Here is a 23,239-nt window from a genome sequence, read left to right on the forward strand (position 1 = left end):
TTGACCAATTAAATCACGCCACATCATCACAGCAAAATTGTGATGATTGTATTTTGATTGGATTTGGGTAGTCAAGTTTTCTCATATCCAATCCAATTCAACCCCTAATGAAAAATTGGGCCAAAGAAGTAATGGGTTCGAACCCGCCAAACAAGTGGGCTTGAGTCCGAGCCCACCAAACACATGGACCCAAGCCCAACAAGCAAATGGGTCTAAGCCCAAGCCCAACAGTCAAATGGGCCCAAACCCAAACCCACCTAAAGCCCATGGATATTCTCTATAAATAGAGACCTTCCCATTCATTTTGAAGATCTTTGGTTGAAGGAAGAATTGAAGCTTTGAAGAATCGAATCTCTGAAGAATTGAAGAATCAAACTTTAAAAAGCTCTCAAGACGTGCAAATTCTTATCAACATCGAGATCATCATCTTCTAAAAGATTGAAGACTTAGAAGATCAAACTTTCCTTCAATTCCAGAAATTAAAGCTCGAATTGACTTGCAACTCCAACTTTCTGAAGATCGAAGATCAAAAAGTTCTAAGTTTAAATTGTATTTGAGAGAAAGCATCAAATTTGTATATAAACCAATATAAAGTTCAATTCCACGAATTACATTTCTCTTGAAATCTCGTGTGAACAGTTATCAATCACATTTACTTAATATGCAAGTGAGAAACTTTCTATCGCTTACCTGTTCGGTTCTTAATCTTGCCATTTACTACTCCTTTCTTCCCAATCACTTTTCTGGAACCACCAAAGCAAGAGTCATTTCTGTTTGAAGCAATCTCATATTTCCTTCGATGAAGCTCGTAATAATATTCAACTTCTCTCTTTGCACATTCTGCCCATGTCCTTATGATCATACTAGCTATGGTCATGTTGAGGCAATGTGCGAAAGTTGGGGAAACTGGCTTCAGCGCTTAGAATTATGGTTTTAGTTTTTAGTTTTTACATTTTATTATTCATGTAATTTCTGAACCTACAAGCATGTACTTTTTTAATATTTGAATTAATCATAATATAAATTCGATTTGGTATTTTAATAATTTTTTATTAATTTTACATTAACTGTAATTTGATTTGGTATTTTAATAATTTTTTATTAATTTTGCGTTAATTGTTTTTAGAATTTCATTAAATTTAAATCAGATAACATTGTTGATTTCGTGTCGATGGTTCATGTAAGTCGACGTACTTAACAACGTCGAGAGTAAGATATTTACGACGCCATTACCAAACGTCGGTAGTTTTCCATTGCCAACGTGTTGACCATGTCGGTAAACAGTGCGTCAACAGTAACCCTTTACCGGCGTCGTCCTATTCACACGTTGGGAGTGCCTTTGATAACACATCTCTCACGACGCTCTTGCCGACATCCGTTTCTGCATCGGCATAGCCTCTTCCGATATATATATCTGACCTATGTTGATGCATCTCTATGTCGACATACGTCCTTCTTCTTGTAGTGGTAAATCTATTACAGCCTACTGTGTCTTCATTAGCAATAATATAGTATCTTGGTCATCTAAGAAACAAACTGTCGTTGCTCGTTGAAGCATGGAATCTGAATATCGAGCTCTTGCCGTTTCTGCATCTAAAGTCATTTGGTTGAAACAACTACTCTCGGAATTGGCTAGTTGCCCATCTCGAAAACTGGTCATTTGGTGTGATAACATAAGTATTGGAGCATTGGCTATGAATCCTGTGTTTCATGCTCGCACGAAGCATATTGAGATCATTGTTCACTTTGTTCGAGATCAAGTTCTTAAAGGTGTCTTGGAAGTTCGTTATGTACCTTCAATTGAGTAACTTGTAGACTGTTTAACAAAATATCTAACACATTCCCAGTTTCAACATCTACAAACCAAACTCAGGGTTATTAATCCACCCTCTCATTTGCGGGGATGTTAGAGAAGATGGTATCAAGTGACTGGGCAGCCCAATCAAAAAGGAAGTGCACAGCTAGATCCCTCTCATCAACAAAATAAAGAAAGCTAATACAATGAGAAGAAATTACCTCCCGTCACAAGTTTAATTTGTTTTTATTCTCTAGTAACAAAGTGACAATTGTCATTTATTATGTGAAGTATTATTTTATTTATTTCATTCTTTTCGTCCAATATTTTAGGGATTTTCAAGTGTATATAATCTGACCAATAATATGTCCTAAATCTCATATTAAGGCAACACCGATATTCTCTATATTTTTCAGACCTTACTTAATTGTTTTTAGCAAAATTTGATTTTAGGTGAAAGATTAGACATAATCTTTGAAAAAATTGAACCCTAGTCAACATAGAAAAGATCAGATTTTTACGTAGATCGACCAATTGGTGTAATAAATTTTAAAAAAACGTGCAATTTCTAAAATTTTCCCAACTTTCTTTAGGATATATATATAGGGCTATTGCAAATATGACAATTATAGTATCATAAATTAGGCCCATAGCACATCATTTTTACATTTGCAAAAATAGCAAAATTGAAGCCCAGCCCGCATTTTAAAAATACAAAATTACGAAGCTACCTTCAGTCTTTACTGATACCAATATATACGGTTGATACACCAATATATACCGTTGACACATCAATATATACCGTTAATACACTTGATTTGTTTTGCTGATGTACTGCTCGTACACTTTTTTTTTACTCTCTAATACTTCACTGATACATATTATTAGTTTGAAATACTTGGTATATTGTTGATACACTTAATCAATTAAATGCACTTGAAGCACTAAGAATGATACACTTTATATATCGTTGATACACATATTTGTTTGTTGATACATTTGATAGATGTAATACACTTAATCACTTGCTAAACTTCATTGACATATTATTAGTTTGAAACACTTGATATGTTGTTGATACACTTGCGAAACTGTTAATACACTCAATCAACTAAATACACCTGATGCACTAAACATGATACACTTTATGTATTGTCGATACAGTTGTTATGGTATTTTTACAATCTTAAGAACATGTTGAACTTCATTATCGCTTATAGTCAACAAATTAAAAGCTGAAAGTTCAATACATGACTCAACCTGAATTTCAGTATGAATCAAGTTCACAAAAGAATTAAATGATGATATCACTCCATCTAACAAAACACAATTTGTTTTGTAATCCATGTAGCAATGTTGGTCATCCCATTGACCAATCTAAAAAACAATTACTGCCAATTTAACCATAATTACAATGAACTGCAACAATTTTGGAAAAATAAAAAACACGTAGTAAGTATATCAGTTAACTAATACATATAATATAAGTATATCATACCACTGATATAAAAAATTGATACAAATTTAAGAAAAAACAGAACCGAACATAACTAAATAAAACCAAACTGATCTACGAAACTTTTTTCGATAAAAGATGTTAGGAACAAATAAAAGAGATGAGGAAGAACAAATCGTAATCCTAATTTTGATAACAATATATGAGCAATTCACAGAAATAATATTAGGGCTTCAAAAAAGGGAAAAAATACATACATAATTCTTGTTTTTTCTGAAGAAAAAATAAGGAGAATAGAAGAAGAAGACGAGGAGAAGATGATTAAAAAAAAGCCGATGAAGAAGGAGAAATCTAAAAGAACGAAACTAAAGAGAGAAGAGAAAGACGGTGGAGAAATAGGAGAAATCGTGAAAAAGAACGACGAAGAAGAGAAGAAGAAAATGAAGAATGAAGGAGAACAATAAAGAAAGAAACAAGAGAGGAAGAGAAAATAGCATAGAAGGGCAATATTGAAATAATGAAAAAATAAAATAAAAAATATCAACCAAAATTAAAAAGTTGTTATATTTGTAAAATTGAAAAGGTTGGTACTAATATTGCTAAATTAGATTTGTATTGTACCACCCAATGCAATTTTCCTATATATAAATAAGCGGAGAGATTAAATTTTTAACTTTTTCACACAACACTCCTCCGCGCCATCAGTCACCGCTTCCTCTCCACCTCCCAATGATTGATTAACTCTGTCGATTGCACCACGTCTCTAGCTGTTGATCGTCGTTCACCACTTTTCTCTCTCTATTTTTCATTCCCCCAACATCTTATTACACAAACTAGCACTACTTCACACCAACTTCCGTCGGCCAATGCTTCATCTCCTTGTCGCTTACCTCCGTCAACCACCACACCTTCGTTGGTCAATCATCTCTTTTTTTTCTCTATCAATTGATTGTTTAGGAAAAATATGAAATAAAAAATAATTAAAGATCCAGATTTGAGTTTACCGCATAAGTTTTGTAGATGGTTTACCAATGTTGGTAAGATCAGTAAATGGTTTACCAATGTTGGCGAGATTAGTAAATTTAAAAATATAAAACAAATTGCTTACCAAATAAACAATAAAAAGTAAAACCATAAGTATTAGTTTTGTCTACTATTTAATGAATAAAAGAATTAGTCGGTAAAATTCAATTTAAATTATTTTAAAAAATGAACCAATTACAGGAATGGGATTGGAATGTACAAGGAGCTAGCAAATTGAATGATCCACAAAGCACAAACACAAAATCTCCAAACCCAACAAAATATTAACATAACAATATGAAGAAGAAGAAGAAGAAGAAGAAGAAGAAGAAGAAACAAAAAACTCAACATTGGTGGAAGAAAGGGAGGGAGTTGTTAAAATTGATCGCATCAGGATCAGAATGTCTCTATTATTCAACCTGCAAAGAGTTATTACTATCAGTTTTGCTATTATTAACCTTATCCTGAAACAAAACTTCCATTTCCTCCAAGCTTTTTCCTTTAGTCTCAGGCAAAAAAAAGTAAAAGAAAAGTGAAGCCACACCCATGATTCCAGATAATACCAAAAACATCCCCCCAAAAGTAATCTCCTTCGAAATACTCAAAAACGTCATCGACACGATTCCACTCACCAATCTATTCACCGAAATCGCCAAGCTCGAACCTTGAGCTCTCATCCTATTTGGAAATATCTCCGAAGAATAAACCCATGTAATAGGCCCAAGCCCAATTGAAAATAACGCCACGTCACCACATAATGCTATTACACTCAATGCTACTCCCCATCTCGGCCTTCCTTTTCCCTCTTTCGTTACTTTCGAGCCCAGGCCCAATAACGCTAGCGCCACCGTCATCCCAATTGAACCCACCAGCAACAGCGGCCGTCTTCCGAATCGGTCTAGATAAACAGCTGACAACATAACGAAGCAGGTTTTTGTAATCCCCATTACCACGTTCACGCCGAACAGATGCCGTTTCTCGTGGATTCCAGCTGCTCGGAATACTTCCGGTGAGTAATACATTACGGCGTCGTTTCCTGATGCTTGCATGAAGAAGTTTATTCCGATGGCGGCTATTAACATTCTCCGGATTGGCTTTGTGGGGTTTATTAGTAGTTCCTTCCAAACCCCTTGCCCGTGCCAGCTGCTGCCTGCCGCCGCGGCGCCGGATATTGATCTCAGTCTTTCTTCTGCTTCGATTTCGTTTGATGAGATTTTGAGTAACACTTTTTTGGCTTCTTCTGATTTCCCTTTCATGATGAGCCAACGTGGGGATTCGGGCATCGTGAGAACGCCTAATCCGACGGCTATCGCCGGGATTCCGGCGAGTCCGAGCATGATTCTCCAGTTGATGTGTGGGGGAAGACCGGATAAGGCGTAGTTGATGATGTAGCCGAGTAGAATACCGAATGTGATGAAGATCTCCGGGAGGGAACTGAGGAGGCCGCGGGATGTGGACGGAGAGAGCTCTGCTGTGTAGACTGGGGCGACCATTAGGGCGTAACCGACGCCGATGCCGGCGATCATTCGGCCGGCAAGGAGGAGAGGGTAAGATGGGGCGAGACCCATTAGTAAAGCGCCGATTAGAAATGTTGTGGATGCGAGGAATGTTGTGTATCGGCGGCCGATTGAATCGGAGGTTCGGCCGGAGGCGAGTGAGCCGATTAGTGAGAGAATGTTTAACGATCCGACGAGGATTTCGACTTGTGTAGAAGAGATTTTGAGATTGTCTTCGATGTAAAGCACAGCTCCACTCATTACTCCGATATCTTCAAGAATCGACCCAAAATATCAGAAACCCAAAACGCGCAAAAAAAAAAAAAAAAAGCCAAAAGAGATTAATTAAATTAAAGAGAAGAAGAAACATACCATAGCCTAACAAAATGGAGTTTGTGGAAGCCAAAATAGAGCAAAATAAAGTGTATTTGTTGATCCCAAATCCCATGGATTGCATTCCTAAGCTTTGTTCTTCCTCTTCAATGGCTTCCACTGCAGGAACTGCAGTGGCCTCCCTCTCCAATTCGTTGCTTGTCTTCAGCGGCATTTTGTGAATATCAATGGACAGTTCTATTTCGATGCGCGAAAATAAAGCAGATAAGAGGGATGTAAATGTAATTCTGATTTCTTTTTGGTAGGTGAGTGAGGATTTAGTTCTTGGAGGTTTTAGGGAATGCCCAAATCTGCTATGAATGGCATTATTTTAGGAACTAATTACACGTCAATTCCTAGTTTCATATGACGTGCCACTTGAAAGATATTTTGTTGATTTTTTTTTCTTGGAAGTTAGTATATAAATTAAGCATCAATTGCTATGGGTATGGCCAATTAAATATCTTTAATTAATCAATGTACAACTTCTGAAAGTTTCTACTAAATGAACTAATTTTGTGAAGTTAGAACACGCTTCCATTCAAAGCATAATAATTAGAAGTCCTAATCGTAAAATACATTGATATCCAATATTGAATTATGTTCAACGTTCTTCACTGTTCTATTTTCTGAGTGGCCCATGAAACAATGGCCGCCGGTTGAATTATTTACAACGGCAAAGGATATGTATTAATGTTTTTCACATCAGTTGTACATTATCAATGTACTGATAGACTTCTAAGGCAACTTCGGAGATCCAATTTGCGGCTGTGCCAAAAAAGAGTTCCCAGAACCAGAGGTCGACGGCTAGGACTGAGGAGAATATTAGCAGTGCCAAGGTTTGATAACGGTTCAATGGCCAACCTGAGACATCCGCCAGAGCCTTGAGAAATGGGAGAGAACTGCTGGCTAGTTTTCGCTTAGTAATTGACCATGCTGTTATCCACTTTACACGACATGGGATGAGATCGAACTCTTCTCGTAATCGCCTCCCCAAGTCAGGCATGTGGCCACCGCCATATAGTATGGCGATTCTGTTGTGCCCCTTGTCAAGGGCATCTCTAAGCGCTTCTGTTGCAGCTTTATTTCTCTCGCCGATTATAACAGAACTCTCCTCCACCTCAGCAGTTACTTGAGTAAATCTTCACCAACAATAAATTACATCAGATCCATAAATAGCTGAGCTAAGACTCACCCATTCAAGCATTTACTCGATTTCAATTCCAAATAGCCTCTAGATTTTAGCTTTCAAATAGAAATGAAGTTCTGAAACTAATAAGGAAACTAACGTGCTAAAGAATTCAAATTATACGTACTCAGATGTTAGTCGCTTCGCCAGAAAAACCTTCATCGCGGCACTTAAATCAAGCCTTGACAATGCTTCGAATTCTGGAAATTCTGATGCTTGACTTCCCCCATCTGCACAAACACTTCCAATGATAAGAAGTCCAACAAGTGGCATAGGAAGCACACGAGATGCCCAGAGAAGCTTTGACTTCCAAGGTTCAAGATCTTCTGGTACTGCAGTTGGCTGAACCATAGCTTTGGTGGATCGTATAGTCATGTCTCTTGCAAATGTAAAGAAGTTTTCCCCTTTTTCTGTCTGTAACATGATACCATCAAATACAGTGTCGAAATATCATCATATAACATCGACCTTCAGGTGTCAAAGACGATCCAAAATTGTAAAAATGAGGAAGCAAGGTCATCTTGGAGTCGAGAGGAAGCAAGGTCATCTTGGAGTTGATAAAGAAGCATACTCTTTAACTTTAAACAGCCTTATACCACTCTAGAAGGCATAAATGTAAAGCGACTATTTCAACAGAAAAATCAAATGGGGAAGTTACTTTTTTTGTAATTGATCATAAAAAGATTCTTATAAAATGCTATGATTCGAATATTTGGAGTATATTCTGTCAATTCAACAATTTCCACTTCATAAATGATCGTACATAGACTAGTTAAGTGAAAAAATCAACCAGAGAATGAAAATGGCCATTTCCAATCACCTGCATCTTGACATCTTTAAAAATATGTTTCTTGCTCAATCGATTGTGTAAGATGTGAGGGAGGGAAAAACCTGAAGTATTCTGAAGGTTTCATAGTCTAGATCTGCATGGCACCAATTAGAAGCCTGGTAATCAAGGCAATCTAATTGGAAATCAAGTGTAAGAACACGAGCCATCTGCCGTTGAATGCAACCCAGAATATTAAGACCTCGTGACCGAGAACTTTTTAGTTTTTTCATAGCAACTGGATTTCTTCTGTTTTCTAAGCTCTCCCTACTAGCCACCATCTCATAAAGTACAGAGTCATAGGACTCGAGTTCTTTCTGTAGGGCCTCAAAATACCTATGCAAAATAGATGGGAACATATAAAGTCAATGGAAAAGCCATATAGTAAATCAACTAATATGCAAAATCAAAGCTAGCAATCGTTATGAAAAGAAAATTCCCTTGAAACCTTCCCATAGTTATATTAGACCTCCAATAATATTTCAGTATAGTAGGAAAAATAAGCGGAAGTCACATGAGGGAATGGGCTGAGTTGTAATAAGCTACAGACTGGTTAGTTAGTCTGTTAGTTAGTAGGTCGGTGAGAGCATGTATAAATAGGTAGTTGTTGGCGGGAAATGGAGTTATGTGATTTGAGGAAATTAGTTGGCTTATTACTTCTTGAGAGAGAAAAGAACAAGATTGCCCTGACCATTGAATTGAGTTTTCCTCAATTCAATTATATTGTACTGATTTTATATTCTTCAATAAAGCTTAAATCATTATCTACAAGTTCGGGATCTATCATTTTGGTATCAGAGCTCGCCGATCCGGTGAAGTGTATTGACGATGGTTCAAACAAGGATCGAAGAGAAGATGGAGATGTTTGATCAAGAGATTACCGGAATAAAGAAGGAGTCGAGTAAGATGCCGGTGGTTGAAGCAACGTTGATCGAAATTACGAAGAACATGGAATTGATGCGTCTAGTGTCCAAAAAGCTTGGCAACAGCAAGCTATACTATCGTACATGGAGACGAATGCGAAGGAGCGATCAATGATAAGTGATCGACTGACTGAGTCGACATTGCGGGAGTCATCGACGATGAAATCAAAGGAGAACAAAGTGACTTCCAGCCAACAAATTGGAGAAAACAGAGCCGAAAAGAAAGCCGATTCAGACGAAAACTCGGGAAATCAAAGCAAATTTAAAAAGGTGGAAATGCCGGTTTTCATTGGTGAAGATCCCGATTCCTGGCTCTTCCGTTGAGGTATTTTCAAATACATAAACTGACTGAATCGAAGAAAATGTTAGTTTCTACTATTAGCTTTGACGGTCCGGCTCTTAATTGGTATCGTTCGCAAGAGGAAAGAGAGAAGTTTGTGAACTGGTCCAATTTAAAAGAGAGACTATTAGTACGGTTTCGATCCACTAGAGAAGGATCTATCTGTGGCCGTTTTCTTAGAATTCGGCAAGAAACAACAGTAGAGGAATATAGAAATTTGTTCAACAAGCTAGTAGCTCCCCTGTCGGATTTACAAGAAAGAGTTGTGGAAGAGACTTTTATGAATGGACTCTTTCCATGGATCGGGCGGAAGTAGCATTCTGTAGACCAAAAGGCCTAGCTGAGATGATGTAGTTGGCTCAATTGGTGGAGAACAAAGAAATAATTAGAGGTGAAGCGAATTTGAATGGATTTTTTGGGGGAAATATCCACCACAGCCTTCAACGAATGTGAAAACTGTAATGAATCAGCCTACAGGTGATAGTAAAGGAAACACTTCATTTCCTATAAGAACTATTACACTGAGGAGTTCGAATACTGGAGAAGTGCGAAAGGAGGGAACATCTAAACGATTACCTGATGCTAAGTTCCAAATGAGGAGAGAAAAGGAACTGTATTTTAGATGTAATGAGAAGTATTCGGCTGACCACAAGTACAAGATGAAAGAACAACGTGATCTCAGAATGTTTGTGGTTACAAATAATCATGAGTTTGAAATCATTGAAGAAGCTGAAACCGAAAATAAATAACGGAGGATGGTGGAGGTAAGAGATGATACCGCAGCCTATGTGGAATTATCCATCAATTCCGTGGTAGGGCTGAATGATCCTGGAACTATGAAGGTTAGAGGAAAGTTATAGGATAAAGATGTGGTAATTTTGATTGACTGCGGGGCCACACATAATTTTGTGTCTGAAAAATTGGTGAATTCGTTACAATTACCAATTAAGGAGACGCCTCATTATGGCATAATCCTAGGGTTGCACAGCTATCCAAGGAAAGAAAATATGTGAATCCTTGGAGGTAAAAATGAAGGAGTGGAGTGTGAAGGAGGATTTCTGCCATTAGAGTTGGGAGGGGTAGATGTTATCCTTGGTATGCAGTGGCTTTATTCACGGGGAGTTACAGTGGTGGATTGGAGAAATTTAACTCTAACATTCCATGATAATGAGAGACAAGTGTGTATTAAAGGGGACCCGAGCCTCACCAAATCAAGGGTGAGTTTGAAGAATTTAATAAAGACAAGGGAGGAGCATGATCATGAATATTTGATTGAATGCAGATCAATAGAGATGGCGATGTTAAATAGAACAGCCCCTTAAGAAACAGATACAAGTTGTGAAACAGAAGGATTAATAACTACTGTGCTAGATCAGTACACTAATGTAGACTGGCCAGAAAAACTACCACCTAGAAGGAGATTCGAACATTATATACATTTAAAAATGGGTACTAACCTTATAAATGTAAGGCCATATCGTTATGCATACCACCGAAGGAAGAAATGGAGAAGTTGGTGGGGGAAATGCTTGCTTCAGGAGTTATAAGGCCAAGTGTTAGTCCGTATTCAAGTCTAGTACTTTTGGTTAAAAAGAAAGATGGTAGTTGACGGTTCTGTGTGGACTACAAAGCTTTGAATAACGTCACTGTCCCTGATAAGTTCCTCATCCCAGTTGTTGAGAAGCTTCATTATTTACTAAGATTGATCAGAAAGCTGGTTACCACCAGATCAGAATGGCTGAGGAAGATGTAGAAAAGACTGCCTTTCAAACACACGAAGACCATTATGAGTTTTAAGTGATCCCTTTTGGGCTAACAAATGCTCCAGAAACATTCCAATCATCGATGAATACAATATTCAAGCCTTACTTGAGGAGGTTTGTTTTAATTTTCTTCGATGATATATTGGTCTATAGTAAGAACATTGAGGACCATTTGAAGCATATGGAGGCAGTGTTGGCTGTGCTTAGAAGACATGAATTGTATGCTAACAGAAAGAAGTGCAGTTTTGGTAAGGCAAGAGTGGAATATTTGGGGCACATCATATCTGAAAATGGTGGGGAAGTGGATCCAGAAAAAATCAGATCCATAGCTGATTGGCCTAAACCAACAAATTTGCGAGAAACACGTGGATTCCTCGGATTAACGGAGTATTATCGAAGGTTTGTGCATCAGTATGGAGCTATTGCTGCTCCTCTTACTCTGTTGCTTAAGAAAGGAGGGTTTAAATGGAGTAAGGAAGCTGATGAGGCATTTGACAAACTAAAGGAAGCAATGATGTCTTTACCAATTCTAGCACTGCCAAATTTTGATCAGTCTTTTAAAATTGAGATGGATGCGCCTGGCTTTGGAATAGAAGCTGTGTTAATCCAAGCTAAACGGCCTATTGCTTTTTACAGCCACACATTGGCGATGAGAGACAGGTGAAGACCAGTGTATGAAAGAGAGTTAATGGCGGTTGTTTTGGCTGTACAGAGGTGGAGACCTTACTTGTTAGGGGCCAAATTTATTGTGTGAACTGATCGGAGGTCCCTAAAAATTTTGTTGGAGCAAAGAGTGATACAACCACAGTACCAAAGGTGGATTGCTGAACTCTTGGGTTATTCGTTTGAGGTGGTTTATAAGCCAGGAGTTGAAAATAAGGCAGCTGATGCTCTCTCGAGAATGCCTCCAACTGCACAATTGTGTAGTATCACAGCTCCGGTTCTCCTTGATTTGAAGACAATTAAAGAAGAGGTAGAGAAGGATGTTAAGCTGCAGAAAGTTATAGCTGAACTCAGTGTAGAGCAGGAACAGAATGACAGCAAGTTCAAAATCCATAATGGCATGCTGAGATATAAGAATCATTGGTAATTACAGAGTCCTCCATTTTGATCCCATCAATTCTACAGACTTATCATGATTCAGCCGTGGGAGGTCATTTTGGATTTTTACGAACTTATAAGAGAATAGTAGGGGAGTTGTATTGGCAAGGCATGAAGGCATACATTAAAAAATATTGTTAAGAGTATTTAGTATGCCAACGTAATAAGACATTGGCCCTTTCTCCTGCTGGATTGTTGCTACCACTGGAAATTCCTACACAGATTTGGAGCGATATATCTATGGACTTCGTGGATGGTCTTCCAAAAGCAGCAGGCTTTGAAGTGATTTTTGTAATTGTGGACCGCTTGATTAAGTACGGGCACTTTTTGCCACTAAAGCATCTGTATTCAGCAAAATCAGTAGCAGAATTGTTTGTTAAAGAGGTAGTAAGGCTTATGGCTTTCCTACATCTATTGTGTCAGATAGGGATAGGGTGTTCCTTAGCAGTTTTTGGAAGGAGATGTTTCGGTTAGCTGGCACGAAACTGAACAGTTCTGCGTACCATCCCCAGTCAGATGGGGAGACAGAAGTGGTAAATAAGGGAGTGGAAGTTTACTTGCGATGTTTGCAGTGAGAAGCCTAAAGAGTGGAATACGTGGTTACCATAGGCTGAGTATTGGTACAATACCACTTTTCAGAGAGCTTTAGGCATGACGCCTTTCCAAGTGGTTTATGGGCGACAGCCACCCCCTTTGATTTACTATGGTGATGGGACAACAACAAATGCTACTTTGGATGAACAGTTGAAAGAAAGAAACGTGGCTTTAGCTTCTCTAAGAGATCATTTGCAGCTAGCCCATGATCAGATGAAGAAATATGCGGATCAGAAAAGGAGACATGTGGAATATGAAGTCGGGGATCTTGTGTTTTTGAGAGTCAAACCGTATTGTCAAATTTCCTTAAGAAGAAAAAGAAATGAGAAGCTTTTCGCCAAGTATTTCAGGCCTTATAAGATCCTTGAAAGGATTGGTCCAGTTGCGTATAGGCTGGAATTACCTGATAATTAATCCGCTCTGTTTTTCATGTGTCTCAACTGAGGAAATTGGTGGGGGAACACATCAATGTTCAGCCAATAAGTCAACAGCTAAATGAGAACTATGAGTGGGAAGCTAATCCTGTAGAAGCTATTGACTATCGCAAAAATAAAACAGGAACCTGGGAAGTTATGGTGAGCTGGGAAGAGCAGCCAAATCATGAGGCAACTTGGGAAGTTTATGAAGAAATGAAGTGCAGGTACCCGAATCTTCACCTTGAGGACAAGGTGAATTTGGAAGGGAGGAATAATGTTAGACCTCCAATAATATTTCAGTATAGTAGGAAAAATAAGAGGAAGTGACACATGTGAATGGGCTGAGTTGTTATAAGCTACAAACTGTTAGTTAGTCTGTTAGTTAGTAGGCCGGTGAGATCATGTATAAATAGGTAGTTGTTGGTGAGAAAGGGAGTTATGTGATTTGTGAGGAAATTAGTTGGCTTATTACTTCTTGAGAGAGAGAAGAACAAGAGTGCCCTAGCCATTGAATTGAGTTTTACTCAATTCAATTATATTGTACTGATTCTATATTCTTCAATAAAGCTTAAAATCATTTTCTACAAGTTCGGGATCTATCAAGTTACAACCAATTCTGGATTAGTTTATTTAAAACCCAGACTACCCACATAGCATGGAAAATAGTAAAGGCTCATGAAAAGAGAGTTCATGCCAGTGCCGAGAACCCACAAAATGAAAGTTTATAAATTTGTGTTGCTAGATATCTGCTTTATTGATTCAATAGAGGTCTCTGCCTGCTATCTTCCAAAGCTAATTTTATCTTAACCCTTTGAATTTAATTGCAGATACAGAACAGTTTCAATAAAATGCAGCTCTTTCCTTTTTCCTAATGTAACAGTTTCTCATATTGTTGTGGATCCCTTGTTGTGACATAAACATACATCTGGCCCCATTTTAAACAACTCCAAAGAAAAATCAAACTGCATATAAATTATATCTCCTAGACATGAGTTTACAGCCAACAATTCACGAGCGGACAAGAGGAAAAGACAGAAGATGATACAATTTGATAAAATGAGTAGGCATACTCTTTGTCTGCAATATGAATTGTTGATACCAAATCAACCTGAAAAAGAGTAGAAACCAAAAATTAAAGAAACCCCATGTAAAAAATAAGAATACCGATTTGAAAAATTAGAAATTCGAGGCGAAACCTGAACAAATGGCTGGAGAATAGACCATGGAAACTTCTTTTTGTAACTAACAATAGCAGTCTGAAGCTCCGCAGAGGGTCCATCCCGTTTGAACCTCATGAAATCAGCAATTGAATTGTTCTGGAAAAAGGAGTCGGGGGAGGCATCGTCGCGTAATTGATTAGAAAGGGAAGAAGAAGAAGAAGAAGAAGAAGAAGAAGAAGAAGCAGGAATTTGGCACCGGAACAACCTAAAACGCTTGGGGAATCTGGAAGAATCTGTGAAGAAGGGAAATTTGGTGGGGATAGAAGAAGAAGAAGAAGAAGAAGAAGAAGAAGAAGAAGAAGAAGAAGAAGAAGAAGAAGAAGAAGAAGAAGAAGGTGAATCAGGTTTGGAAATGGAAGGAAAGGAAATGGGTAAGAGAAGTGAGAGTGAGTTAGAGACCATATCCTCTCTGCTCAGAGAGGAAGCAAGGAGAGCGAGAGAGAGAGAGAGAGGAGTGGGAAGGCAAAGCCCAAAAAATCTGATAATGTTGAGAACTTACAACTGAAATGAAAAATAAAAATATATTCTCCTTTTTAGGACCATATTAATAAATAAATAAAAATATAACCTTTTGAGCTCTCCTAAGTCATAACACAACACCCTTTCCAATTATTTTGGAAGTAGGGAATGTTATGTTTAGTTATACTTTCATACTTCCTCCATTATTGAATTCCAATCTTTTTTTCATTTTTTTTCAAATTCTAACATTATATTTGGATTCATCAAACTTCAATAAATAGTTGCAAAATTTGCAATATATTCGAAAAAAATAACTTCACTTTAGTTTCAATTTAGTTCATAAATTTTAAAATACAATACATGTTTAGTTCTTTGATATTTTATTTTTTTTTTTAGATATTATAATTCTATTTTCTTTTCCTGTCTTATAATCATTTTTATTTTTTTAATATAATGGTTAAATTATTAACCAAATTATATAAACAAAAACTATTTTTTAAATCTACTTATTTTTTTCAAATCTTCACTTGGTTGTTCAAATTATTGGTAAAACGTTGATAACAAAGGAAGAAAATTGAAGTTGAAAGTGATTTTGTTAGGTTTAGTTTTCAAAAACAAAATAAATACCAAATGGAACCTAAACTTTTAGTTCTTAGTTTTTCTAGATTGTTCTGGATTGAGTTCCAATGTTTCAAAACCTTTCTATTGATCCATTCAGGTTTGAATTTTGTTTTAATTTAGTTTGTTTTTTAGGATTCAGAATTCGTACTTTTAACTCCAATTTTTATTAACTACTCACTTTTCAGCCTTTACAACGAACAGATAAACATTAACACTAAAGAGAAACGATGAACATTTATGAAAAATCAAGGCTAAAAGTATAAATCTTGAAATTTGGGAATAAATGAAATAAAATCTAAATCTCGAACATGAAATTAAACTTAAAAGATAAATTGAAACTAGAGTCTAAATTAAAGACTAAAAGTGTAACATTTTAAATATAGAGCTCAAATAAAAAGTAGAAACAAGATTTGGAGATAAAAAAAAAAAAAAAAAAAAAAAAAAAAAGTGTTTTTCTTTTCATTGATACGCAACATATTTGAAAGAAATGTATTTAAAATGGGTTTGGTTGCATATGTAAACCCCAAAACAAAAGGGAGTTGAAGAAGTTTCTTGCATACACACTTTTTCTTATGTTTTGCTAATAAATAATTAGAATGGATTAGGCTGTGTAATTAATTTACCTCCAAACCTATGAAATCTGCAAAAATCAAGTGTGCTTATGAATCCCATCTTTTAACCTAAAAACAATAAAAAAAAAATTATAAATGAGAAAATAAAATAATAAAATAGATCAAAATATTTACAAAATATAGCATAGTTTTGAAAATATGTGTTTGATTTATTTTATAATATTTTAATTAAAATGCTAAAAATGGTATTTGAAATCAATAAATCTATCAACAAACATTACATAATTATTCAAAATTAGGATATTGATTATATTTGGAAGAGAAAATTTCAAAGTTAATAATACATATAAACATAGTTTGCATATTGTTTTAGTAATTTAGACCAGAAAGCATATATATATATATATATATATATATATATATATATATATATATATAATGAATATATTTAGGTGAATAATAATACAAACACGTTTCTGTAGGTCAATAATTCATGTTGGAGAGTTTTTGTTTTAGGACAAAATAAAACTGATGCATATGAGACTGAGTTTGTTGAGATTGGGAATGTAACAATTTTGCACGCAACGCCGAACAATATTCCAAAAAAGATTGGTTTCTTTCAATTGATTACAATCCATATTTCATTACTGAATTTCTAAATAATCATTTCATATGCCGCATTTTAGTTAAGATTTTGCAATCTATACGTCTTTTCCCCCAATGTGATTTTTCTTTTTAAATTTATATACCTTCAAATCTGAAAATTACTATATTTTTGTGAAATTTCGTTGAAAGGTTTTCGGATACCAATTTTTATATAATAAACCAAAACATTTAAAAATATAATAAAATATTGCTATTTATGATGAACGACCAAAATAGATTACTATCGATTGTGTCGTGATAGGTACAGATAATAGTCTATCTAGATTTGTCGCAGATAGATTATAATACGTTATATTTGTAAATATTTTTAGAAATTTTGTCAATTAAAATAATTTTTTTTCTTTTAACAGTATTGGCTTTTTTTTCAAAATCTTTACTATAAATAGACTTTGAGTACTTTGTTTCTTTTTATCATGATAAGTTGAATTCAAACTGCAATCAGCTAGGAAAAGAAGGAAGTTTAGTCTTATTTTAAGAGAGATGGATAACCATTTAAAGTCATATAAAAAGTTTATATATATATATATATATATATATATAGTCATTTTTTAACACAAATCTTGTTAGGAAAAATACATGTTTCTTTTTTTAATAAAAATAAAAATGAAAGAGCTATTGAATATAGTTTTGATTTAGTTTCTAACATTCCAAGTGTTATTTTTTATTGATCAGCAAACCAAGAAACCAAAACAAACTAACAACCCAAACTAGTGATAAAGAGGAAAATAAATAAAAGCCGGTAGACACCATTATAGTAAGAGAAAGCTTAGAACATGGGGCCCAAAGAAGATAACTTTGTTTTCTGCTCTAAGAATTCTTTTAAAATATATATATATCATGGAGGAAGCAACGTTTAAAGCCTCCTTCACACAAAGAAAAATCAATCTCAACAAAATCAAAATCAACAAAGTTCAATTATCTCATGACCTCTGGACATTTATATTTGAATTTCATCAAAGAATCACTATTAGAAAAATGGACTCTCTTGACATTTGTGATTTTTAATACTTGACATTAAAAAAAATCAAGAAATGGATGATTTCAAAGATAAAACGTTAAGAATTTTTATGAAAAGACGAAGGTATGCTAATTTTCGACTTTCTTGATGTTTTTTAAACGTCAAGTGATATGTACTTTTCCTTGACATTTGTAAAATATCAAGAATTTTTATGAAAAGGTAGAGATAGTTGAATTTTTTTTTAAAATGATTTTGTACATCTAAAAAGAGTGAGTAAACAATTTTGAGCTCACAATAATTAATCCTCACAATACAATAAGAATTCTCTCAAGGATAAGATGGAAAGAATGAAAATTGAAAGCTTTAGAGAGAATAACAATGAAAATCGGAAGCTTTAGAGAGAATAACAATAGTGGCTTTTGCAATTTTTTAGGATTGTAAAGTTAAACAAAGTTCATAAAAATTTGGGTGAAAATGAAGTATTTAAAAGGAGGAGAAGGATATTGAAATCCAAAATTATTTTGGGTCGTTAGATGTAAGTAAAAGAAAATTGAATGGTTGGGAACTAAACTCAATTAGGGTGTGTTTGGATTGCATTTTGAAGCGATTAAATTAAAAAAATAAGTTGTTTTGAAAAAAAGATTATGTCTTTGACAACCACCTAAAATAAACTTTGAAAAAATGAATTTATAAAATAATATAGTTTAGGATAAACACCTAAAACCAACGTATAGAAAAATAAATTTTATGTGTTTAATAGTCTCCCTAATTTATATGAAACACCTTTAGCTATCCTCACAAACTAACCTTCGACAACCATCTCTAACAACTGTTGTCGACCAACTTTCTTTCACTGCTTTTTTCATGGTCGTTGCCTATCAACTTTTGTTGGTCATTTTTCTGTGACCATTGTTGGCTTATTTTTGCCAATCCTTTTTTCTATGACTGTTATCAGCCAATTGTCAACAACCTTTTTTTTTTTTGTGATTGTCATTGTTTGACTTCCAACGACCACTGTCGCCAACATCAGATTACAACCATCTCTGTCAACTGTAGATGACCAACTTTCTTTCACCGTTTTCATGGTCATTGCCTATCAACTTTTGTTGGTCATTTTTCTATGACTATTGTTGGCTTTTTTTTTTTGTTAATTATTTTATGGCAACCGTTACCGGTCAACTTTTATCGATCGATTTTCTATGACTATTATCGGCCAATTACCGACAACCATTTAGTTTTTGTGATTGTCATTGTTTGACTTCCAACAACCATTGTCTTCAACCTCTGATTATCATTTTACAGTGATTATCCCCGACCACCTCAAACCACAATCCTCGATGATCATTATTGAACTTCTATCAAAATCTCCACGAATAAAGTTTATATATATATATACAATCTTTTACTCTATTACAAATCGAACAAGTTTTTACCTAAGAAAACACTTTTGAAAAAAAAAAAGTTACCAAACACACATGTGTTTTTCTTTCAAGGAGTTTTTAGAAAAAAAGTTTAAATTTAGAAAACATTTTTTTCTTAATTCATTCCAAAGAGGCTCTTAGGGGCCGTTTGAGGGAAAGGTTAGGTTATGATAAAACTAGTGTAGGTAATAACATGTGTTTGGGGGAAGAGTTTCAAGAGATAATTTTATGATAAGATGTGTTTCGGGAAAGGTTAAGTGGTTAGGGTTATGATAGTGTTATGATAAGATGTGTTTAGGGAAAGGGTTATATAGAGAGTGTTATAATATTTTTTAAAAAAATATATAATATATTCAATATATAAATTTCATAATTTTATTTTATTAAATAATCTTATTTTTCTTAAAATCATTTGTCTTTAATTTTTTTCAATTACCATATTATTGACGTTAATTCGAGAGGAGTGTATCTTTTTTATTGATGTTATACATATTCATTAAATTAGTTCATAAATTTCAAAACGTACAATCTCATTATTGAAAATGAAATTTGTATATATTTTGTTTTCAATTTAATCTCTCCCATTCACATTTTAATCTAAATTTTTCATTAAATTTTCAATATCATTTGTTAAATTCAACTTTATGTTTTTTTATAATATATATAATTAAAATAATAACTCAAAACTTCACTCTTTGCATTTTTTCCGAATTACTTTCTCAGTCAATCAAATGAACAATTATGCATTTCTAATTTTATAGCCCTTTTCAAACAATTTTATAAACAAAATGAACAAAAGAAAAAAAAAACTGAATGAATCAAAATTTCTTTACACAAAGAAAAGCCGAAAATGACAATTAGGACTTTTATTAAATAAAAACTTACTTAAGGTAAGTATAAACAGATTGTTAAGAAAGGTCATTCTGAAGTAGATTAGTGTCAATTAACGACTAATTCTACACACTCATTACAGAAAATTGATGAAATATAGTAAAATTCTAATGTTATTTATCATCTAATATATCTAAATCGAACCCCAAAAGATTAAGGGCCAGAAAAAAAGAAGAAAAAACAGTCTGAAGAACAAAAAGAGGAGGCAAAATCTATAGTTTAGATATAGATTTAATCACCCTCTTCCCTAAAACTCCATATGTATAATCTTAGAGTGATTTTAGTTTTCCAAACTCAAAAAACAAAATATCCAAAAAAAAAAAAAGAAACGAAAAACACATCAATCTCATATAAATCTTTTCCCCCTCTCTTTCCTTCTTCTTCTTCCCTGTTATTTTTGTTGTTGTAATGAGTTTCTTTTAAAATCTAAGCGGGGCCAATGGTACCGACATAGAAAGGGTAATCTGACAAAGGAGAAGATTTATTAGGAGAAGTAGATCTTTTCTAAGGTTGGGAGATCGAGGAGAAAAATAACATCGAAGATGATATCGTATCAGAGAGTAAAATAGAAAGATTTGGATAGAAAAATAAAGATAGAAACGATGAAAGGGGAAGAGACAAAATTGGACAGAAAAAGGAATGATGCATAAAAAAATCGAGAAGGATTACCACGGTTTTAAGGGGTATTACACAAAGGTAGAGAGAGAGAGAGGGGAGGAGTAGTGTGAAAAGGATTTAGGAGGATTATGGAAACCCTAAACAAGGGTTAGGGTTATGGAAACCCAACCCCACAGTGATAAATTGGAGCTCAAACGGCTCCTTAGTCTTTAAACACAAACACAAATAATAATATAATAATATATTATTTTTAAAATAATTTTTTTAAAGCCCAATAAAAACAAGTTTATTATTAGCCATTAGACACAAACATAAATAATAATATTAAATTCCTTTTCTTTTAAAAGCCAATCCAAAAACAAAAGCCACATGTGTTATTCCTTAACTTTCTTTAATTGGTTCAATTTGATTATTTGGTCACCATCTTGAGAATTTCTCTATTAAGTTTCTTTTAACAATATTTTCTTCGTTTGATCTCTAATTTGGGTGATTCAAGAGGCGTCAAAATCATTGTTCTGAGCTCCACATTATAGACTATTCAAAATAATAAAATTATCAATAAAAATTTCAAATTTGTTATCACCAAAATATTAATTAATTAAGTAATTAAATGAAATTAATTAATTTGAGATTAGGGGCCAAAAAACCAACAATTATAAGGACAACAATTGTTTCACAACTACCCAAAAAATCCAATTAGTCCTTGGAGACTTAAACTTCTTTTTGGAGTCGATGGAAAAACATGTTCGACAATTTGATCTACTTGAAATTGATGAAGATATTCATGATTATGAAGAAAATTCCAACAAGGAGATCGTAGATGGAATTTATTAAAATAGAGGAAGCAGATATCCAAGCATCAAGTTGAACAATGAATAGAAAGTTGCTTATAATATGATGATCGAAACAATTAATACGAATAGATATGCAACATTCTTCATAGATGGCCCTCGAATAACTGAAAAAATCTTTTTGTATCGAGTACTTTTAGCTACAATAAGGTCAAAAGGAATGATAGCTTTGGCAACTACAACATCTAGAATAACAATATCAGTTTTGCCAGGTGGTCGAGTTGCACATTCTAGTATCAAACATTCTTTGGAAGCAAATGAAACATCAATGTGCAACATATCAAAGCAGAGTGCAATGACGGAATTAATTCAAAAAGTAAAATTGATAATTTGGGATGAAGCTCCAATGGTAAAAAAAAGTATACAATTGAATCAATTGATAGAACACCAAGAGACATAATGGATTGTCCCTACTCATTTGGAGGTAAAGTAATTGCCTTTATGGAGGAGATTTTCGTCAAGTGCTTCCATTGCTTCCTAAAGCAACAAGACAACAAATAGTGGCAACTGTACAAAGTTCAGCTGAAGAAAAATATGAGAGCATATGATGATACAAGATTTGCAGATTTTATTTTGCATGTTAGAGATGAAAACAAGTCCATCATTAAAAATGATATCATTAAATTGCCTGACGAAATTGTAGTTACGAATTATGGAAATGATGTGAAAGGGATGTTGATTAGGAAAATATATTCACATTTAGAACTACATGTAGAAATAACAGACTACGTAACAAACAAAGCTATTTTGGTAACAACAGAATGACCATGTCGATAGTTTAAATGAAGAAAGGTGAATTGTCTCGTTATTTTATCAAGAAATTTGGATCCATCCAATGGATTGTATAATGGAACAGGATTGGTACGTCGATCATTCAGCAAAAATATTATGCATGCTTAAATAGCAATGAGTGATCATGTACAAAAACTGTTTTTCTACCACGAATACCATTAAGCTCACCAAATGACAATGGATATCCATTTAAGTTCAAGAGAAAACAATTTCATGATTCGTCTATGCTTTGCAATGACAATTAACAAAGCACAAAGACAAACAATTCCTAACGTTGGAATATATTCCTAAAAATGTGTTTTCTCATAGACAACTTTTGTTGCACTTATCTAGAGGAATTTCAATGAAGACAACAAAAGTTTAGATCAAGCCCATAGGTGAAAATAAGTTACCTTCAATTTGTGCAAAAAATATTGTTTATAAAGAAATCCTTTTTTGATATATACATGATGGAATACAAAACATGTACAACAGAAACAAAGATCAAACTTTACTCTATATGCAACTAAACACTTTATTGATTAACATGCTAAAAAAGACCTAATTCAAACTAATTAGGAGTAAGGAAAATACTTACCTTTTGAAGCTATTTTCGACTTCTCGAAATCTCCTCGCGATCACAAATCGAGACCACAACTAGTGTTGACCTGCTATTCTCCGAACTTAGAATCAGGTTGTGGGACCCGTTAAGTGAAGGAAAAATTAGAGAGAAATGGAATTTGAAGGTGGAAAATTAGGTTGAGATTTGAGAGAAAATTAGGTTTATTTTGTAATTCAAAATTAAAAAAATGGCAAAAAAAAATTAATTTGAAAAACAACCTTTAAATAGATAAATTACGTGCAAAAATGAAGGTAATTACGTTCTTAAATCTCAAC

The 23,239-nt window shown here is 34.3% G+C and overlaps 2 protein-coding genes across 3 annotated transcripts; both read right to left on the bottom strand.

The window, feature by feature from the left end:
• Positions 1-4,646: 4,646 nt before the first annotated feature.
• Positions 4,647-6,562, bottom strand: LOC103501559 (probable polyol transporter 6). The gene is made up of 2 exons (XM_008465169.3): positions 6,143-6,562; positions 4,647-6,042 (listed from the first exon to the last, which is right to left on the bottom strand). Exons 1-2 carry the CDS (start codon positions 6,315-6,317, stop codon positions 4,685-4,687), a joined length of 1,533 nt encoding a protein of 510 aa, XP_008463391.1. The 5' UTR covers positions 6,318-6,562; the 3' UTR covers positions 4,647-4,684.
• Positions 6,563-6,697: 135 nt separating this feature from the next.
• On the bottom strand, positions 6,698-15,032 carry LOC103501560 (uncharacterized). Of its 2 annotated transcripts, XM_051081458.1 has the most exons (6): positions 14,824-15,023; positions 14,491-14,775; positions 14,365-14,402; positions 8,223-8,493; positions 7,459-7,745; positions 6,698-7,284 (listed from the first exon to the last, which is right to left on the bottom strand). In XM_051081458.1, the coding sequence occupies exons 1-6, from the start codon at positions 14,914-14,916 to the stop codon at positions 6,843-6,845; spliced, it is 1,416 nt and encodes a 471-aa protein (XP_050937415.1). In that variant the 5' UTR covers positions 14,917-15,023; the 3' UTR covers positions 6,698-6,842. The 2 variants fall into 2 exon arrangements, with proteins under 2 accessions (XP_050937415.1, XP_050937414.1); XM_051081457.1 differs by having other exon boundaries at positions 14,491-15,032.
• Between the last annotated feature and the right edge of the window lie 8,207 nt (positions 15,033-23,239).

The sequence above is a fragment of the Cucumis melo genome, chromosome 2 (assembly GCF_025177605.1).
Source record: "Cucumis melo cultivar AY chromosome 2, USDA_Cmelo_AY_1.0, whole genome shotgun sequence".
In the NCBI taxonomy this organism is placed as follows: Eukaryota; Viridiplantae; Streptophyta; class Magnoliopsida; order Cucurbitales; family Cucurbitaceae; genus Cucumis; species Cucumis melo.